Raw genomic sequence first — 18,235 nt, forward strand, 5'->3', positions numbered from 1 at the left:
CATTCTGTTTAAATGACCATACTACTTTGCTTTGCTAACACATTCTTGAATGCTACAAATGAAGATATATATAGAAGGGAACTTCCTAATATATTCATATTAGGAATATATATTTTCATCAAATATATTTTCAATATATTCATCATCATTAAAAATGTATATTCATTTTTAATAATTAATACCAAAGAAAGATAGATCTCACATAGGAAAGAAGCAACATTCTCATACTGCACTATATTTAAGCATTAGCTTTTCTCTACCGAAAAATAATTCATGACAGTTCTTTTAATTAAGTTTAATCAGTACTCTTAAGATAAAGATAAAATACATTTATATTTCAACTTATCTGTAAATTTATTTGTTCTCTGGCCAGTGTGCTTGTTTTACACAATGAAAAACGTGAGTTTTCAAGAGGGAAAAAAATTTATATATAACGTGAATACTGCATACAAAACAAGACTATAAAAAACAAGATTAATATTATGGATCATAATGACAGTGAATGCATAGTCTGAATTAAAAATGAAGGATAGATGCTCTGTACAAACACAGGATGCTTTGTGAACAAGTGCAGGTCTCTACCAGCACTGGTGTGACATAAAAGTGAAAAATATACTTGAATACCTATTAACATAGTTATGTAAAAGTTTCATTGCGACGATACATTAGCCAGAGAAGCTAACAACAGTAGATGGTAGAAGTTCAGGGATGTAAGAAGTTAAATGGTACAAGTTAAGAGATTGGGGGAAAAAAAAAAAAAAAAAAAAAAAAAAAAAATTGAAGTTTAAGTGCTCTGAAAAAGTTCCACATGTGATAAGTTACATTTATAATTTGAATTATGCACAGCCATTCTACCTTACTTTTACAAAAAGTGGCATGTATGAAACAACCAATGGTCCTTCCAGGTCCTTCCATAGTACTAATGTATAATAGGCATATATATATATATATATAGTTTTTTTTTTTCATGATATTCATATACAAGAACTTGACCATTGCAAAACAAATTTCATTGTGTTGATTAGATGGCTCAGATAAGTTAGTGATGAAAAATAAAAATACTAAGAATTTAATAACTGGTCAAAGACCGAACAGAGTTAGTGAGCAAAACAGAATAAAGGAATTATACTGTTGTTAACTGATAATGTATACCTGCAATCTGAATTTAATAGCCATTCTGCTTCCATTTTAAAAAATGGCACAGGAAACTGCACAAACACAACAAGCTAGCATAACATAGAATAGCATATAGCTCTAATCCTGATCCTCTTAAGATTTAAAAATAGTTTTGTGAAAGAAAAATATTTACACTTGTAACTGATATATTTTATAGTGTTAAAAAATATGAAAGACCTATACAAGTTAATTGGAGCATTTTATCCCCCCTCTTCAAATATGGATATAAGGTGATTTTTCTCAAACAAATCTTGTTAGCAATAGAATACAATTGACTATATATATATATATATGTTAAATATATATGTTAAAGATACCAAGTAATTTTATAACCTTGGTTTTAATCTTTTTTCCCAAGTAAGCAAACAGACAAGTAAGTCAAGTTTGTGCCTGAACATGGTTCAAGACTTATGGTGGTGGTGCAACACCAAGGCAACTCGTGGTAAAGATGGATTAAGTTCTCATCACTTTCCTTAGTATTTCCCATAAATGTATAACACATCTCCTAGGAGATGTATGATGTTATACATTATGGGTGGGGGTCACTACCCAGACTGGTTGCAACCTTTATTAGGCAGACTCTGAAATGCCAAGGTTTAAGTTATACAGAGCTTATCAATTTTACCTATGCAAGTTGCCACAAGGTGCTTTTTTTTTTTACATATATTATACCCAAGGTAAAAAACTTTTCACACACACACACACACACACACACATATATATATATAAAATCTCTAACTTGTACCAACTTGACTGTTTGCTTACTTGCGAAAAAGGATTAAAACCAAGGTTCTAAAATTATGGTGGTGGTGCAACACCAAGGCAACTCGTGGTAAAGATGGATTAAGTTCTGATCACTTTCTTTAGTATTTCCCATAAATGTAAAACACATCTCCTAGGAGATGTATGATGTTATACATTATGGGTAGGGATCACTACCCAGACCAGTTTCAACCTTTATTGAGGTCTCATCAGTGAGTAGGCAGACTCTGAAATGCCAAGGTTTAAGTAATACAGAGCTTATCAATTTTACCTATGCAAGTTGCCACAAGGTGCTTTGACCTTATTAAGGTGAAACCGGTCTGAGTAGTGACCCCCCCCCACCCATAATGTATAACATCATACATCTCCTAGGAGATGTGTTTTACATTTATGGGAAATACTAAGGAAAGTGATCAGAACTTAATCTATCTTTACCACGAGTTGCCTTGGTGTTGCACCACCATAAGTCTTGAAACACGTTCAGGTGCAAACTTGACTTACTTGTCTGTTTGCTTACTTGGGAAAAAGGATTAAAACCAAGGTTATAAAATTACTTGGTATCTTTAACATACAGGGTGTTCGGGATAAATTTGACAGTTTCGTAAGGAAAAAGAAAATCTTCTTTGTATCTATTAAATTTAATGAATTGACAAAAAAACATTACAGGCAGAGTTAATTACAATACTATCAACAAGATTTACTCAAAATAACCACCATTAGCATCGATCACAGCTTCAATTCTGCTTCGGAACCTCGAACAAGCTGATGCTACAGTCTCCCTGGGAAGGGCCGTAAAAACTGTTTTAATTTTATCCATTAACTGGGCTTTTGTATTACTGGAAGTGCGATTGGTGTCTTTTTCAACTGCGCCCCATACAAAATAATCCATGGGGTTAAGGTCTGGGGAGTTTGGAGGCCAAACATTTGGACTGGTGAAGTCGTAGAAATTTTCAGACAACCATTTTTGACTTTTCCCAGAGGTGTGGCAAGGGGCCGAATCCTGCTGCCATACATACGGCCTACCATTGGCTACCCTTGTTATCCAGGGCTTGACTACAGTTAGCAACTCCACGAACAAAGCCCGAATTCCAATGCCAGGGTTCTTCAACACCTGTTCCTGCAGATTTGCGAGGAATTCTGCTGTACGAACGCAATCAGATCGTCTGCTAGGGATCTTTCTTCTTGCTACATCCTCGTAGTCACCATTGCAAGTCTCTAGTTCATGCCTGATTGTTTTTACTGTATTCAGGGAGCATTGGGCAGCAGTCGTAATATCCTTATTTTGATGGCGGGCACGAATCATCATGATACAAGTTATTCTCTTCCATGATTCAGGTGGGTTCCAGCTATCCATCCTTTCTGACATCTTGTATATGAATGAAGAAGGGTCCAAACTTTTAAATGAAGAGAAGTGTGTGTTAATACATGTAACTTACGGAAAAATATAATTAATTATAAATATGTCAAATTTATCCCGAACACCCTGTATATTATACCCAAGGTAAAAAACTTTTCACACACACACACATATATATATATATATATTAGGGTTACCAAGTAATTTTATAAACTTGGTTATTTTACTCCTAATCCCAAGTAAGCAAACAGTTAAGTTTGCACCTGTTGAAACAGTAGTTCAAGTCTAAAGGTGGTGCAACACCAGGGCAACTCATTGTAAACGTGGGTAAAGGCTCTGATCACTATTCTTAGTATTTTCCATAATATAAAGCACATCTCACTAAGAGATGTATACTGCAATACATTATGGGTGGGGTCACTACCCAGAACGGTTTCAACCTTTTTTGAGGTCTCCTCAGTGAGTAGCTAGACCCTAAATACCAAGGTTTCAGTAATACAGAGCCTTATCAACTTTACCTATACAAGTTGCCACAAGGTGTTTCTATTTTGAATAATCTCTGGAGGAGATATAGATGTAAATAAGTTTTTTTTTTACCTTGGGAACTTATTTATATCTATATCTCCTCCAGAGATTATTCAAAATAAAAACACCTTGTAGCAACTTGTATAGGTAAAGTTGATAAGGCTCTGTATTACTAAAACCTTGGCATTTAGGGTCTAGCTACTCACTGAAGAGACCTCAAAAAAGGTTGAAACTGGTCTGGGTAGTGACCCCACCCATAATGTATTGCAGTATATATCTCTTAGTAGATGTGCTTTACATTACGGAAAATGCTAAGAATAGTGATCACAGCATTACCCATGGTAAAGCTGTGATCACTAAAGTGGTGCAACACCACTTTAGCTGTGATCACTAAAGGTGTGAAGGTGTAAAGCTGTGATCACTAAAGGTGGTGCAACACCAGGGCAACTCATTTACAATGAGTTGCCCTGGTATTGCACCACCTTTAGACTTGAACTACGTTTCAGGTGCAAACTTAACTGTTTGCTTACTTGGGATTAGGAGTAAAATAACTAAGTTTATAAATTTACTTGGTAACCCTAATATATATTATTCCCAAAGTAAACTGGTTATTACTAACACCATGTTCCAACATAAAAATGTGCACAAATTCACATGGAGAGAAGAGGCTAGGAATAAGTAAAGTCTCATTGACTATGTTATTGTTGATAGTGATGTTTTTCTCCCTGGTGCAGGACACCAGAGTGTACAGAGGATTTGAAATTGGAAGTGATCACTATTTAGTCCTGAGCAGGATAAAATTGAATTTCATATTGAAAAGAATAACATGTAAGAAAGTTTTAAAGCGAATAAAAGTTGAGCAGCTCTCAGATGTGAACTGTAGACTAAAATACAAAAATATTATTGAAAAGAAAATGAAAGAGTTTGAGAACAGGAATCAAACCTTGGAGATTCAGTGGCAAACTCTGAAGGAAACATTGATTGATTCTGCCAGAGAGGCATGTGGTGAGGTTGTGTGCAAGGATAAAAAAATCAGAACTCCCTGGTAGACACAGGAAGTTAAAGAGGCAGTGAAGGAAAAGAAGAAAGCATATCAAAAGTTCCTGGCAAATAAGTCAGCTTTTACTCTTACAGAATACAGAGACAAATGTAAGAAAGCTAAACAGTGTGTAAAACTAGCTAAACAAAAGTCATGGGAAGACTTTGGCAAGAATATAGAAAATAAATATCAAGAAGGTGGCAAAATATTCTGGAGGTTGTTGAAGAAGCTTAGGAATGGAGGAAAGAGTGCTGTAAAAGGGATTAGAGATGATAAAGGTGAAATGAAAACAGAAGAAAAAGATATCCTTGAAGTATGGAGTAATTACTTTGAAAAACTGCTAAATGAAACAAGCAGTGATGACAGCACAATGGTAAAAAACACTCAACAGGCATGCAGTCAGGAATATATATCAATATTTGAAGTAGAAAAAGCCATCAAAGGCTTGAAATGTGGAAAGGCAGCAGGAGTAGATGATATTCGACCAGAAATGATGAAGTATGGTAGTATAAGAGTCTTACAGTGGCTGCACTGCATAGTTCAGAAAGCCTGGACAGAGGGACGAATTCCCGATGATTGAAGTAGAGCTCTCATAGTACCCATATATAAAAAGGGTAATAAATCTGAATGTGAGAATTACAGAGGTATTTACCTACTGAGTGTTCCTGGCAAGATCTATGCAAGTATACTTGAGAAACGGTTGAGAAGAAAAGCTTGGTGAAGAACAAGCTGGATTCAGGCCAAATAGAGGCTGTCAGGATCAGATCTTCACTTTACGACAAATAGTCGAGAAAGCATGGGAATATAACAAAGATCTGTATTTAAGTTTTGTCGATCTGGAAAAGGCATATGACAAGGTGCCAAGAGAGAAGCTATTCAATACGCTGCAGTTATATGGTGTCAATGGGGCATTATATCAAGCAATACTTAGTCTTTATTTGAGTTGTGAGTCAGCAGTTAGAATTGAAGGAAGTACAGGAAGATGATTTAATGTTAAATCTGGTGTAAGACAAGGATGTACATTATCCCCTCTGTTATTCATTATCTATATGGATCACATTATGAAGGAATGTGGTATTAAACCTGATATCAAAATTGGAGATGTTAATGTCAGCTCTTTGCTTTATGCGGATGATGTTATACTTCTAAATAAATCCGCTACAAGTCTGCAAGATTCTCTGACTAAATTGAATAGCTGTTGTAATAGATATGGTATGAAGGTCAGCAATAAAAAGACAAAGCCAATGAAAATAGGCAGAATCATTGAAAATGTCAACTGTGTTGTGAATGGAGAACCTGTGGAACAAGTAAAACATTTCAGCCACTTAGGCACAATTTTTACTGAAGATGGTAAACTAAATATAGAAATAGACAACAGAATCAGCAAAGCTGGTATCGTGAGAAGTCAATTGAATAAATTCATATGGAATAAGAAAGAAATTAGTCGGAACACTAAATTAGCTGTATACAAGACTGTGTTCAAACCAATTTTAACTTATAGATCTGAGAGCTGGGTCAGAAGTAAAACACTTGACCAAAGACTAGAGACCGCAGATATGAGAGTCCTGAGAAAGATTAGAGGCGTGAACAGATGGCATCAATGGCAATATCATATTAAAAATGAGGATATTAGGAAAGAACTTGACATTGTCAGCATCCAGGAATGCGTTAGCAGAGCTAATCTCAGATGGTATGGTCACTTAAATAGAATGGGAGAGGAAAGATTAGCAAAACAAGTGTTCTCTGCCAGGTTGGCAGGAAAACGACCCAGAGGAAGACCAAGATATAGGTGGATTGATACGGTACAAAGTGCCTTAGATGATAGAAATATAAGAGCTGATAACGTTGGAGTCTTGACAAGTAACAGACTGATTTGGAGGAAAATTGTAGATAGGAAGTTAGTAATGATGTAATTTTTTCATGTAGTACTGTCATATACTGTACACCCCTTGAGGGTACATGGCAGGAATTTGATGATGATGAAGTAAACTTATTTACACATACACACACATATATATATATATATATATAACTTGTACCAAGCCAAATAGATAATTCAGAATAATTGAAAGATTACTGTATAAAAGAGAAACATTACAACATTTGACAGAAGTCAGTGAATAATTTAATTCTGGTTAGGAATTTTTATTTATATGAATCCCACCCAAAGAAGGTTTTTAACTATCCAAATGGCCACATGGATGAAATATATCATTTAATTTCTGCTTTGTATCCATGTTATTGTAACTGTATCCAAATGTATTTCATCATCATCAATTTCCTATCATGTACACTTAGTGTATGTTCAGGCTATCATGACAGCACTACATAATTAAGTTATTATTAATCTCCTATCAACAATTTTCTTTCAAATCAGTTTATTACTTGTCAGCACTCCAATGTTGTGAAATCTAACATTCTGCACTTCTGACTGAAGCAATCCAAGTACATCTTGATCTTCCTGTCGGTCTCTTTCCTGCATCTTGGCATCAACATCTGTTTTGCTAAACTTTCCTCTCCCATTATGTTTAAGTGGCCATAGCTCCTTAGATTACTCACACATTCTTGAATGCTAACAATGCCAAATTCCTTTCTAATATGATTCTGCCATTCATGCTATCTGTATGTCCCCCCTCCCAATTTTTCTTAGAACTCTCATATCTGTGATTTCTAGTCTTGATCAAGTGCTTTATTTCTAATCAACCTCTCAGACCAATAATTTACAATTGGTTTGAGCACTGTCTTGTTACTGTTAATTTCTCTCTTATTCCACAAAAATATGTTCAACTGGCTTCCCACCATACCAGCTTTTCTTATTCTGTTGTCTATTTCCAAATTTAATTTGCCATTTTCACAAAAACTGTGCCTAAATAGCTGAAATATTTTGCTTGTTCTATAGGTTTTCTGAGAATGCACCTGAAGTTTTCTACATAACTGATTACTTTTATTGTTTCACACTTTTTATTGCTGATTTTTATGCCAAATTTGTTATTTACTTTAGTTAGATAATCATGGAGGCTTGCACTGGATGTATATAGGAGTACAACATCATCTGCATAAAGCAAATAGCTAAGTTTGATATCTCTGATTCTAATATCAGGTTATTGCCACTTTCTTACAGAATGCAATCCATGTTTAGATGATGAATAACAGTGAAGATAATGTGAATCATCGTCTTATCCTGATTTTACATCAAACCAACTTCCTGTATTTCATTCAATTCTAACTGCTGTCTTACAATTTAAATAATTACATATTGCTTTGTATAATGATCCATTTACTCCATATAACTGTAGTTTTTTTGAAAAGCTTTTCTCTAGGCACCTTGTCGTATGATTTTTCCAGATCTACAAAACTTGAGTACAGATCCTCGTCACATTTCCATGATTTCTCAACTATTTGTTTTAAACTGAAAACCTGATCGTGACATCCCCTATTTCAATAGGGGATGTCACGATCAGGTGACATCCCCTATTGAAATAGGGGATGTCACAGGTGACATCCCCTATTTCAATAGGGGATGTCACCTGTTTCTAATATTATTTCTAATATTATTTCAATAAGCACTCAGTCCACGTATATATAGATGAGTCAACATATAAAGGTTGGTATAGTGGATACATTTTTGCACAGTGGGTAGGAGATAAAGGCCTCGTATAAGCTGAGTGGCAGATTCATCCAGGTATGAAATTCACCTACCATCTAAAAGGCAACCAAACCGACAGCTGGTTTGCTTGAAAGTAAAAATACTATCCACTCAGTCAACTATGCTGGCAGATAAATTATAAATTTATCAAGGATGACTATCTTCTTTTTACTGCAAGCCCAACCCATGGATAGAATGAAACCTACAGTATATGGTGATATCAATATTTAACTGTCTATAAAGTGGTAGAAAATATTAAAATAGAAGCTTTAAAAATCTAGCAATCTAAAAATAGCAAATTCATATAAGAATTTAGGATACACTTCAAATCCAGTGGATTACCTTGTGCAATGAAGTTTTTTTCAAATTTGCCCAAAAAGTCAAGATACAAAAGATCTTCAGAAGATAAGGCTTCTTCACCCACTACAGCTTTCATGGCTTGTACATCTTTACCAATGGCATAGCAGGCATACTACAAGAATATGAGCAAAATAAAATGCAAAAGTATATGTAAAATGGAACTGTAGTATCATATGAACATATTTTATTATTATATTTCATAGCATTCTTAATTCCATTAACCACATTCACATGCAGTCACTCTCACTACAGAAAACTTGGGGACTAAAAGAATAGTTTTCATAGTATGATTTACAATACATTAATACTATATATATATATTAGGGTTACCAAGTAATTTTATAAGCTTGGTTATTTAACTCCTAATCCCAAGTATGCAAACAAATAAGTTTGCGCCTGAAACATAGTTCAAGTCTAAAGATGGTACAACACCAGGGCAACTCATTGTAAACGTGGGTAAAGCTCTGATCACTATTCTTAGTATTTTCCCATAATCTAAAGCACATCTCACTAAAAGATGTATACTGCAATACATTATGGGTGGGGTCACTACCAAGACCGGTTTCAACCTTTTTTGAGGTCTCCTCAGTGAGTAGCTAGACCCTAAATACCAAGGTTTTAGTAATACAGAGCCTTATCAACTTTACCTATACAAGTTGTTACTCAGCATGGCAGCAGGATTCGGCCCCTTGCCACACCTCTGGGAAAAGTCAAAAATGGTTGTCTGAAAATTTCTACGACTTCACCAGTCCAAATGTTTGGCCTCCAAACTCCCCAGACCTTAACCCCATGGATTATTTTGTATGGGGCGCAGTTGAAAAAGACACCAATCGCACTTCCAGTAATACAAAAGCCCAGTTAATGGATAAAATTAAAACAGTTTTTGCGGTCCTTCCCAGGGAGACTGTAGCATCAGCTTGTTCGAGGTTCCGAAGCAGAATTGAAGCTGTGATCGATGCTAATGGTGGTTATTTTGAGTAAATCTTGTTGATAGTATTGTAATTAACTCTGCCTGTAATGTTTTTTTGTCAATTCATTAAATTTAATAGATACAAAGAAGATTTTCTTTTTCCTTACGAAACTGTCAAATTTATCCCGAACACCCTGTAGTTATATATTATAAAATATAATATAAGCTATATAATTATATAGTCTAGTTAAAGGAATAACCAGTTCAGCTGAACACTTTTTAAGCACCCGTGTTGATGCCCCATCAGTCCCTATTGCTGACAACAGCTCTAATGCCTCCTTCTCATACACAGAGTTTCTTCATCTAGTGAAGAGGTAACAGTGAACTCAATGTTGCATACACCAGGTTGAAAGCTTTTAGAAAAATGAGCACCGATTAGTCGAACAAACTCTTCTGCACCTGTCACCCTCACATCATCTGCATTCAGTAGAAATTAATTTTTCATATTCATTCTTTCTTTTGCTTGAACATATCGACAGAATTCTTTAGGTTTATCTTTAGATTGCAGAGCCAGTCACTTTTATTAAAATACTTAGATTTAGCTTTTTGTGCAACAATGGTTGTGGCTCTTCTGGCCTGCTGCTTATAGCGAGAATTAGTGTGTATCTCTATTTGAGTTTTTTTTGTATACTCTTAATGATGACAACAGCTTCATGAAATCAGTACCAAGAAAGATGCTTTTCATAATAGATTATTTCACAACAGAGCAAGTATTGGTAGTGAAAAAATGTTATCAAACAACAGATGCTCAAAGGTATTGCTAATTGGTATTGTTCACCCACTGTTTGTTGGCGTTTTGCCAAGAATAGCCGATTCATGCTGAAGGGAAGAAAGAAAGAAATGAAGGATGCACAAATTGGTAACAACATGCGAAATCACGTGATTTCTTGTCTGTCGCTGTACTAGTAGTAGCTTGATTTTTGTTGTCGCTTTTTTGCATTTTTTTTTTATTCTTAATTTGTATGATGGATCCAGTACAGTCAAAAAGTTCTGTTGTTAAACGTTTCGGTAGCTCTTGCAAAAGAATATTGAATAATGTGCTGACATTCTGCGATACAGAATCGTTAAAAGGCAGTCTCCTTGTTCCCCTTTCTCAAGTCATAAAACGTGCAAGTGCAATTGTGGGCATATCGGGGTCGACTGTTAAAAGAATTTGTAGGGAATCAAAAGGTGAAGGTAAGCCAAAATTTAAATCTTCTAAAAAAAGCACTAGAGAAAGAAAACCATCAAAACCGTAGCTTTGAATGATTTTGATGTAGACGTTATAAGAAGAACTATTCACGAATTTTACATGGTCGAGAAAAGAATGCCAACTGTTCCGAAATTGATTTCTGTGCTTGAAGAAAAAATTAATTTTCCTTGGAAAAGAGAAACTTTAAGGAAAATACCTCGTGAAATCGGATTTTGTTTTAATGCTATTGCTATATTAATGATATTGAGTATGTTTGGACAGAAGTGAAAAGTTTCATTCACCATCGCAACGTAACTGGGGATATTGACATGTCGAAATTTTTTAAGCTTTCAGAACAGGTGACTGAAAGTATTACAGTTCAAAACTTGGGAAAATATTGCTCTCATATCATCTCATTGGAAAATATGTATTGGGACAGAGACGGAATTATCGAAGAATTATGAGAACCTTTGGTGATCAGTTTAAGTGAAAGTGATGGCGATTTGGACACTGATTCAGATGACTATGAAGATTAAAAGGATTTGATAATGGTATTTTTTTCCAATCCTTTTTTTGCATAGGTTTGTTAAAAGAGTCACAACAAGTCATAAATAATTAATCGGTTTAGGACATTAAAGTGTCTCAGTTCTCTCAACTGTAAGTTTAGAATATCTAAGTTCATTTGAAAAAAAAATTCTGCTTTTCTGTATAATTATTTTTATTTTATAGAAAACTTTCTTAAAAATAAATTTCGTTAAATTTTTGTTTTATGCTATACCTTTTTTTTAATTTTGTTAATACTCTACATACATTTTTCCAACTGTTATACAAGCGAAATAGTTACACTTTAAAAACTACAATGTTCGTAAATGAAAAGCTAAATTTTCCGACCTGTGATAATAAACAAATTCATCCCAGAAATGGATTGATTACCCTATTATCGGAATGGATTCTCCTTTTTGGGAGATGCGCAGAAATGTCGAAGGGTCTCTAATCGGTGGACGAACTACAGTACTGTTGGTCTGCAATAACCCACAATTTAGTAGTTTTAAAAAGTTATTTAAATAAAAGTTAATTTGTTCAAATTTCTTGAAAAGGTAAAAAAAAAAATAAAAAAAATAAAAAAATAAAAATCACCATCTTTCCGTTACACGTCAGGTTAAGTGGCTTTCACAGCCAAACAACCTGGCTTCAAAGACACCTCATTAATGCTTAGACAGGACAGTTAATCTCGTCTCTGCATGTATATTCTCTAACTAGTTTCTCTACCACTTTTAGCTGAAAAGCTTTTATAAAGTTCTCTGCATACTAGATGGAATTCAAGCCTAGGCCTATCCAACCAAAGGGCATTATATCACGACCAGCTTAAGTTATAGAGACATTAAAAAAAAGTGTGAAATTTTACAATTAATTAAGATAATATATAATGGAAACTATTTTAATTGAAAATATCACACCAAAGCTGTATTCTATCTAACAGATAAGTTTAGGTATTGACGGTTATTCATGACTTATTTTTTAATGGTATTAATAATGCCAAATGCACTATTGTATAAAAAAGATGTTTTATTAACTTGCTTATATTTCGCTGAATTTCAAATCAGCATTATCAGAGTACAACACAACATGTATATATGGCAGTGAGTAAGTGAAACAACACAATTGTAATTGCATTGTTTCACTTATGGTGCGAAGGCCATGTTTCGTTGTTGAAACATGGCCTTCGCACCATACCACCTTTACCACGAATTGCCCTAGTCCTGAAGATACTTAAGGCACAAACTTTGTTTGCTTACACTTGGATTAAGGATTAAACCAAGTATATAATTTCTTGGTATCTTTAATTTATAAGCCATGTTTCATTAGTACTTTGGCATTTTTTCTGATGTATCTCTGACATAGGGAATAGAAATGGTAATGTGTTCTTGTGTATCAGAGGAGGGAGAAGTAATGAGGCTTTGTAGTATTTTATCTAATTTGATTAAAAAAAAAAAATACTACATAGCCCCATTACTTCTCCCTCCTCTAATACACAGGAACACATCACCATTTCTATTCTCTATGTCAAAGATACATCAGAAAAGATAACCAAAGTACTAATGAAACATGGCCTTCACACCACATTCAAACCTCATGTTAAATTAGCAACTCTGATCTGCTCGCCTAAGGATAAACTTCACCTTCTAGTAGCACACCCTTGAGTGTATGAAGTTCCTTGTGAGTGTAACTTGGCCTACTGTGGGCAGACAGGAAGATCTGTTAACATCTGCCTGGAAGAACATAAAAAATACATTGGCTACCATTTTTATGGCAAGTCAGGACTGGCAGACCTAACTTTGGACACTCCTTCACTCAGGATTAGATGGAAGAAAACCAATGTGTATTTAAAAGTCATTACAGATCTGAAAGATTATTTTTTTGAGTCAGCCATGGCTATGAAGAATTCTCATAACCTGAACAAATATGGTTGTTGCATTAATTTGACAAATATTTGGGAGACTTATCTTAAGAGCAACTTCCACATAGCTGTAATTTTTTTCCTCCCCTACAACATTAGAAGGTGCTAAAATAGGACTTTAGATCTTTTGTCTATTACAATTGTATTGTTTCACTTACTGTAACATATACATACTATGTTGTGCTTTGATGATGCTGATTTGAATTCAGCAAAATATAAACAAGATAATAAAATGCCTTTTTATAAAATAGTGCATTCAAATAAAATGTAAGCAAGTTTCTCCTTTCTCAACTCCCCCTCTACCAATCCACAGAACTAATACACATTGGCTAAGCAACCTCTCATGAATATGATCAAATAAAAAAAAAAGAAGTCCCTTTCTTATTCATACATCCTCCCTTCTATCCTCTTGAGTTTGCATAATCTTGGTATAAAACATCACAAGTGTTCTATTTCTTTCTTTACTTTTACCTTGTCACCCTCCTCTTTCACTCCTGCTTCATTCATTATTTATGGTACTTTCACCTTCATTTGTTTATGCATTAATAAAACAAAAAGACATACAAAGATTAATAACAGCTGAAATGAAGTTTATGAGAAAAACTGCCAAGTATATTCTATTTGATCACAAAAGAAACGACGAAAATATGAAAAAAATTAAACCAGGAATCAGTAATAGAAAAAATTAAATATAAACATAAATGGATGGAACATGTTGAAAGAATGAAAACAAAAAGATTACCAAAACAAGCTTTAAATAACAAACCATTAGGAAAAAGAAAACCAGGATGTCCTCTTAAGAGATTCAACAATGACTTCTAAGGCCAGAACAGGTCACTCTAGTCTAAATCCTTGATAGGCATGATGATGATGATTTAGAGAGACTTCTTTCTACATGGATAGAAGATTGTAACCAAATATGGATTCTGCTAAGCACTGACCTTATTAAATCAAAAGCATTAAGTCTCTTTGCAATCTTGAAAGAAAGGGCTATCAATGATGGAAAAGAAGAATTCCATGCTAGTGCTGGGTGGTTTAAGTGTTTCAAAAAGAGAAATAGCCTACATAATATTCGAATCACAGGTGAAGCTGCAAGTGCAGCTTCACCTGTGATGTGGCCCTAAAATATTTAGAGATTTTGAAGAAAATTGTGAAAGAAGGGGGCTATTGTGACCAACAACATTTAATGTCAATGCAACCGGCCTTTTTTGGAACCGAATGCCTTTCAAGACTTTTCTGGCCAAATCAGAGAAATCTCAGTCTGGTTATAAAGTCACAAACTCGAATGAAATTACTGCTAGCAATATGCGACCCATTTGGAAGCACATTCTTCCACATTTTGTAAATGATCTTAGAGGCTTTTCAAATGAATCTAAGTTAATTAAATCTCATTCTGAGAAAGTGAGTGATTCTAACCTGCTAAATATAGATGCACAGCAAGAAGATCCTGAAGAATACAAAGAAACTGAATCACTGACAAACCCAAAGAGATTTCAAATAAACAATCTGAAAGTATTTTTCGTACAATTGAAGTTTTTAAGCAGCAATGCTTAGAGGCTGACCCTAATGAAGAGAGAAGCAGTAAAATTTGCAGAAGTAGTAGAAGAAACAATAGGGCCATGCTACCAGTTGTATGAAAAAAAGAAACAGAATGCCCTCCAAACTACATTAACTCAATCCTTTGTTAAGAAGTCATCATCATATTCCTGACATGAACCCTCAAGGGGTGTACAGGATATGATGATACTACATGAAAAATTTACATCATTATCATCATCAAATTCCTGCCATGTACCCTCAAGGGGTGTACAGGATATGACAGTACTACATGAAAAAATTACATCGTTACTAACTTCCTATCTACAATTTTCCTCCAAATCAGTCTGTTACTTGTCAAGACTCCAACATTATCAGATCTTATATTTCTATCGTCAAGGCACTTTGTACCGTATCAATCCACCTATATCTTGGTCTTCCTCTGGGTCGTTTTGCTGCCAACCTGGTAGAGAACACTTGTTTTGCTAATCTTTCCTCTCCCATTCTATTTAAGTGACCATACCATCTGAGATTAGCTCTGCTAACGCATTCCTGGATGCTGACAATGTCAAGTTCTTTCCTAATATCCTCATTTTTAATATGATATTGCCATTGATGCCATCTGTTCACGCCTCTAATCTTTCTCAGGACTCTCATATCTGCGGTCTCTAGTCTTTGGTCAAGTGTTTTACTTCTGACCCAGCTCTCAGATCCATAAGTTAAAACTGGTTTGAACACTGTCTTGTATACAGCTAATTTAGTGTTCTGACTAATTTCTTTCTTATTCCATATGAATTTATTCAATTGACTTCCCACCATACCAGCTTTGCTGATTCTGTTGTCTATTTCTATATTTAATTTACCATCTTCAGTAAAAATCGTGCCTAAGTAGTTGAAATGTTTTACTTGTTCCACAGATTCTCCATTCACAACACAGTTGACATTTTCAATGATTCTGCCTATTTTCATTGTCTTTGTCTTTTTATTGCTGACCTTCATACCATATCTATTACAACAGCTATTCAATTTAGTCAGAGAATCTTGCAGACTTGTAGCGGATTTATTTAGAAGTATAACATCATCTGCATAAAGCAAAGAGCTGACATTAACATCTCCAATTTTGATATCAGGTTTAATACCACATTCCTTCATAATGTGATCCATATAGATAATGAATAACAGAGGGGATAATGTACATCCTTGTCTCACACCAGATTTAACAGTAAACCATCTTCCTGTACTTCCTTCAATTCTAACTGCTGACTTACAACTCAAATAAAGACAAAGTATTGCTTGATATAATGCCCCATTGACACCATATAACTGCAGCGTATTGAATAGCTTCTCTTTAGCACCTTGTCATATGCCTTTTCCAAATCGACAAAAATTAAATACAGATCTTTGTTGTATTCCCATGCTTTCTCGACTATTTGTCATAAAGTGAAGATCTGATCCTGACAGCCTCTATTTGGCCTGAATCCAGCTTGTTCTTCACCAAGCTTTTCTTCCACAATTCTTCTCAACCATTTCTCAAGTATACTTGCATAGATCTTGCCAGGAACACTCAGTAGGGAAATACCTCTGTAATTCTCACATTCAGTTTTATTTCCCTTTTTATATATGGGTACTATGAGAGCTCTACTCCAATCATCGGGAATTCGTCCCTCTGTCCAGGCTTTCTGAACTATGCAGTGCAGCCACTGTAAGACTTTTATACCACCATACTTCAGCATTTCTGGTCGAATATCATCTACTCCTGCTGCCTTTCCACATTTCAAGCCTTTGATGGCTTTTTCTACTTCAAGTATGGATATGTATTCCTGACTGCATGCCTGGTCAGTGTTTTTTTATCACTGTGCTGTCATCGCTGCTTGTTTCATTTAGCAGTTTTTCAAAGTAATTACTCCATACTTCAAGGATATCTTTTTCTCCTGTTTTCATGTCACCTTTATCATCTTTAACTCCTTTTACAGCACTCTTTCCTCCATTCCTAAGCTTCTTCAACAACCTCCAGAATATTTTGCCACCTTCTTGATATTTATTTTCTATATTCTTGCCAAAGTCCTCCCATGATTTTTGTTTAGCTAGTTTTACACACTGTTTAGCTTTCTTACATTTGTTTCTGTATTCTGTAAGAGTAAAAGCTGACTTATTTGCCAGGAACTTTTGATATGCTTTCTTCTTTTCCTTCACTGCCTCTTTAACTTCCTGTGTCCACCAGGGAGTTCTGATTTTTTTATCCTTGCACACAACCTCACCACATGCTTCTCTGGCAGAATCAATCAATGTTTTCTTCAAAGTTTGCCACTAATCTCCAAGGTTTGATTCCTGTTCTCAAACTCTTTCATTTTCTTTTCAATAATCTTTCTGTATTTTAGTCTACAGTTCACATCTGAGAGCTGCTCAACTTTTATTCGCTTTAAAACTTTCTTACATGTTATTGTTTTCAATATGAAATTCAATTTTATCCTGCTCAAGACTAAATAGTGATCACTTCCAATTTCAAATCCTCTGTACACTCTGGTGTCCTGCACCAGGGAGAAAACATCACTATCAACAATAACATAGTCAATGAGACTTTTCTTATTCCTGGCCTCTTCTCTCCATGTGAATTTGTGCACATTTTTATGTTGGAACATGGTGTTAGTAATAACCAGTTCATGTCCTGAGCAGAAATCCAACAGATATTTGCCATTATTATTAGCTTTGCTCTTTTCTCCAAATTTTCCCAAAATATTTTTGTATGTCTCACAATCATTTCCTACTCTGCTATTTAGATCCCCAACAAGGACGAATTTTTCCTTTTTCATTGTGTCAGTTGCTTTTTCTGAAGCCTCAAAAAATTCCTCCACTTGCCATTCAAGAAGATTAGCCTCGTATTTTGTGTTGAATACTATGGCTACCCCTTCTTTTCCTTGATTATCATTGCCTGAATATAACATTTTGTATTCATTGCTCAGAAAGATCTCACCAGTTTTTTTCTTTTTTGTTTCAGTCACCCCTATTAGCTCCATTTCTTTGCCATTCAGGCTTCTTATGTTGATAGTACCGATCTTTAACTCTGGTGATGTTGAGTTGGCGTGTGCTTTCAGATTTGTTCCAGTAGCTGGCTTTTCGCTGTTCGCCCTTTTTTCCCTGGCGAAAACAACAGGGGTCTTGTTTAATTGGGCGACGCCCCAGCCGGCATGAAATTTTGTCATGTTGTACCATCATTTTGTATATTGGTTTAAGCCAA

The 18,235-nt window shown here is 34.9% G+C and overlaps 1 protein-coding gene across 1 annotated transcript in view; it reads right to left on the minus strand.

Moving 5' to 3' along the window:
• The window catches only part of Vha55 (V-type proton ATPase subunit Vha55), a 243,961-nt gene that overhangs the window by 25,544 nt on the left and 200,182 nt on the right, over positions 1-18,235 (minus strand). The window contains exon 13 of the mRNA XM_090404303.1: positions 8,848-8,977. Within this exon, the coding sequence (XP_090260429.1) occupies positions 8,848-8,977 (130 nt within the window). The remainder of the gene's footprint in view (positions 1-8,847; positions 8,978-18,235) is intronic.

The sequence above is a fragment of the Typopeltis vanoorti genome, chromosome 14 (genome assembly GCF_054136105.1).
Source record: "Typopeltis vanoorti isolate ZY-2024b chromosome 14, IOZ_Tvanoo_1.0, whole genome shotgun sequence".
Lineage (NCBI taxonomy): Eukaryota > Metazoa > Arthropoda > Arachnida > Uropygi > Thelyphonidae > Typopeltis > Typopeltis vanoorti.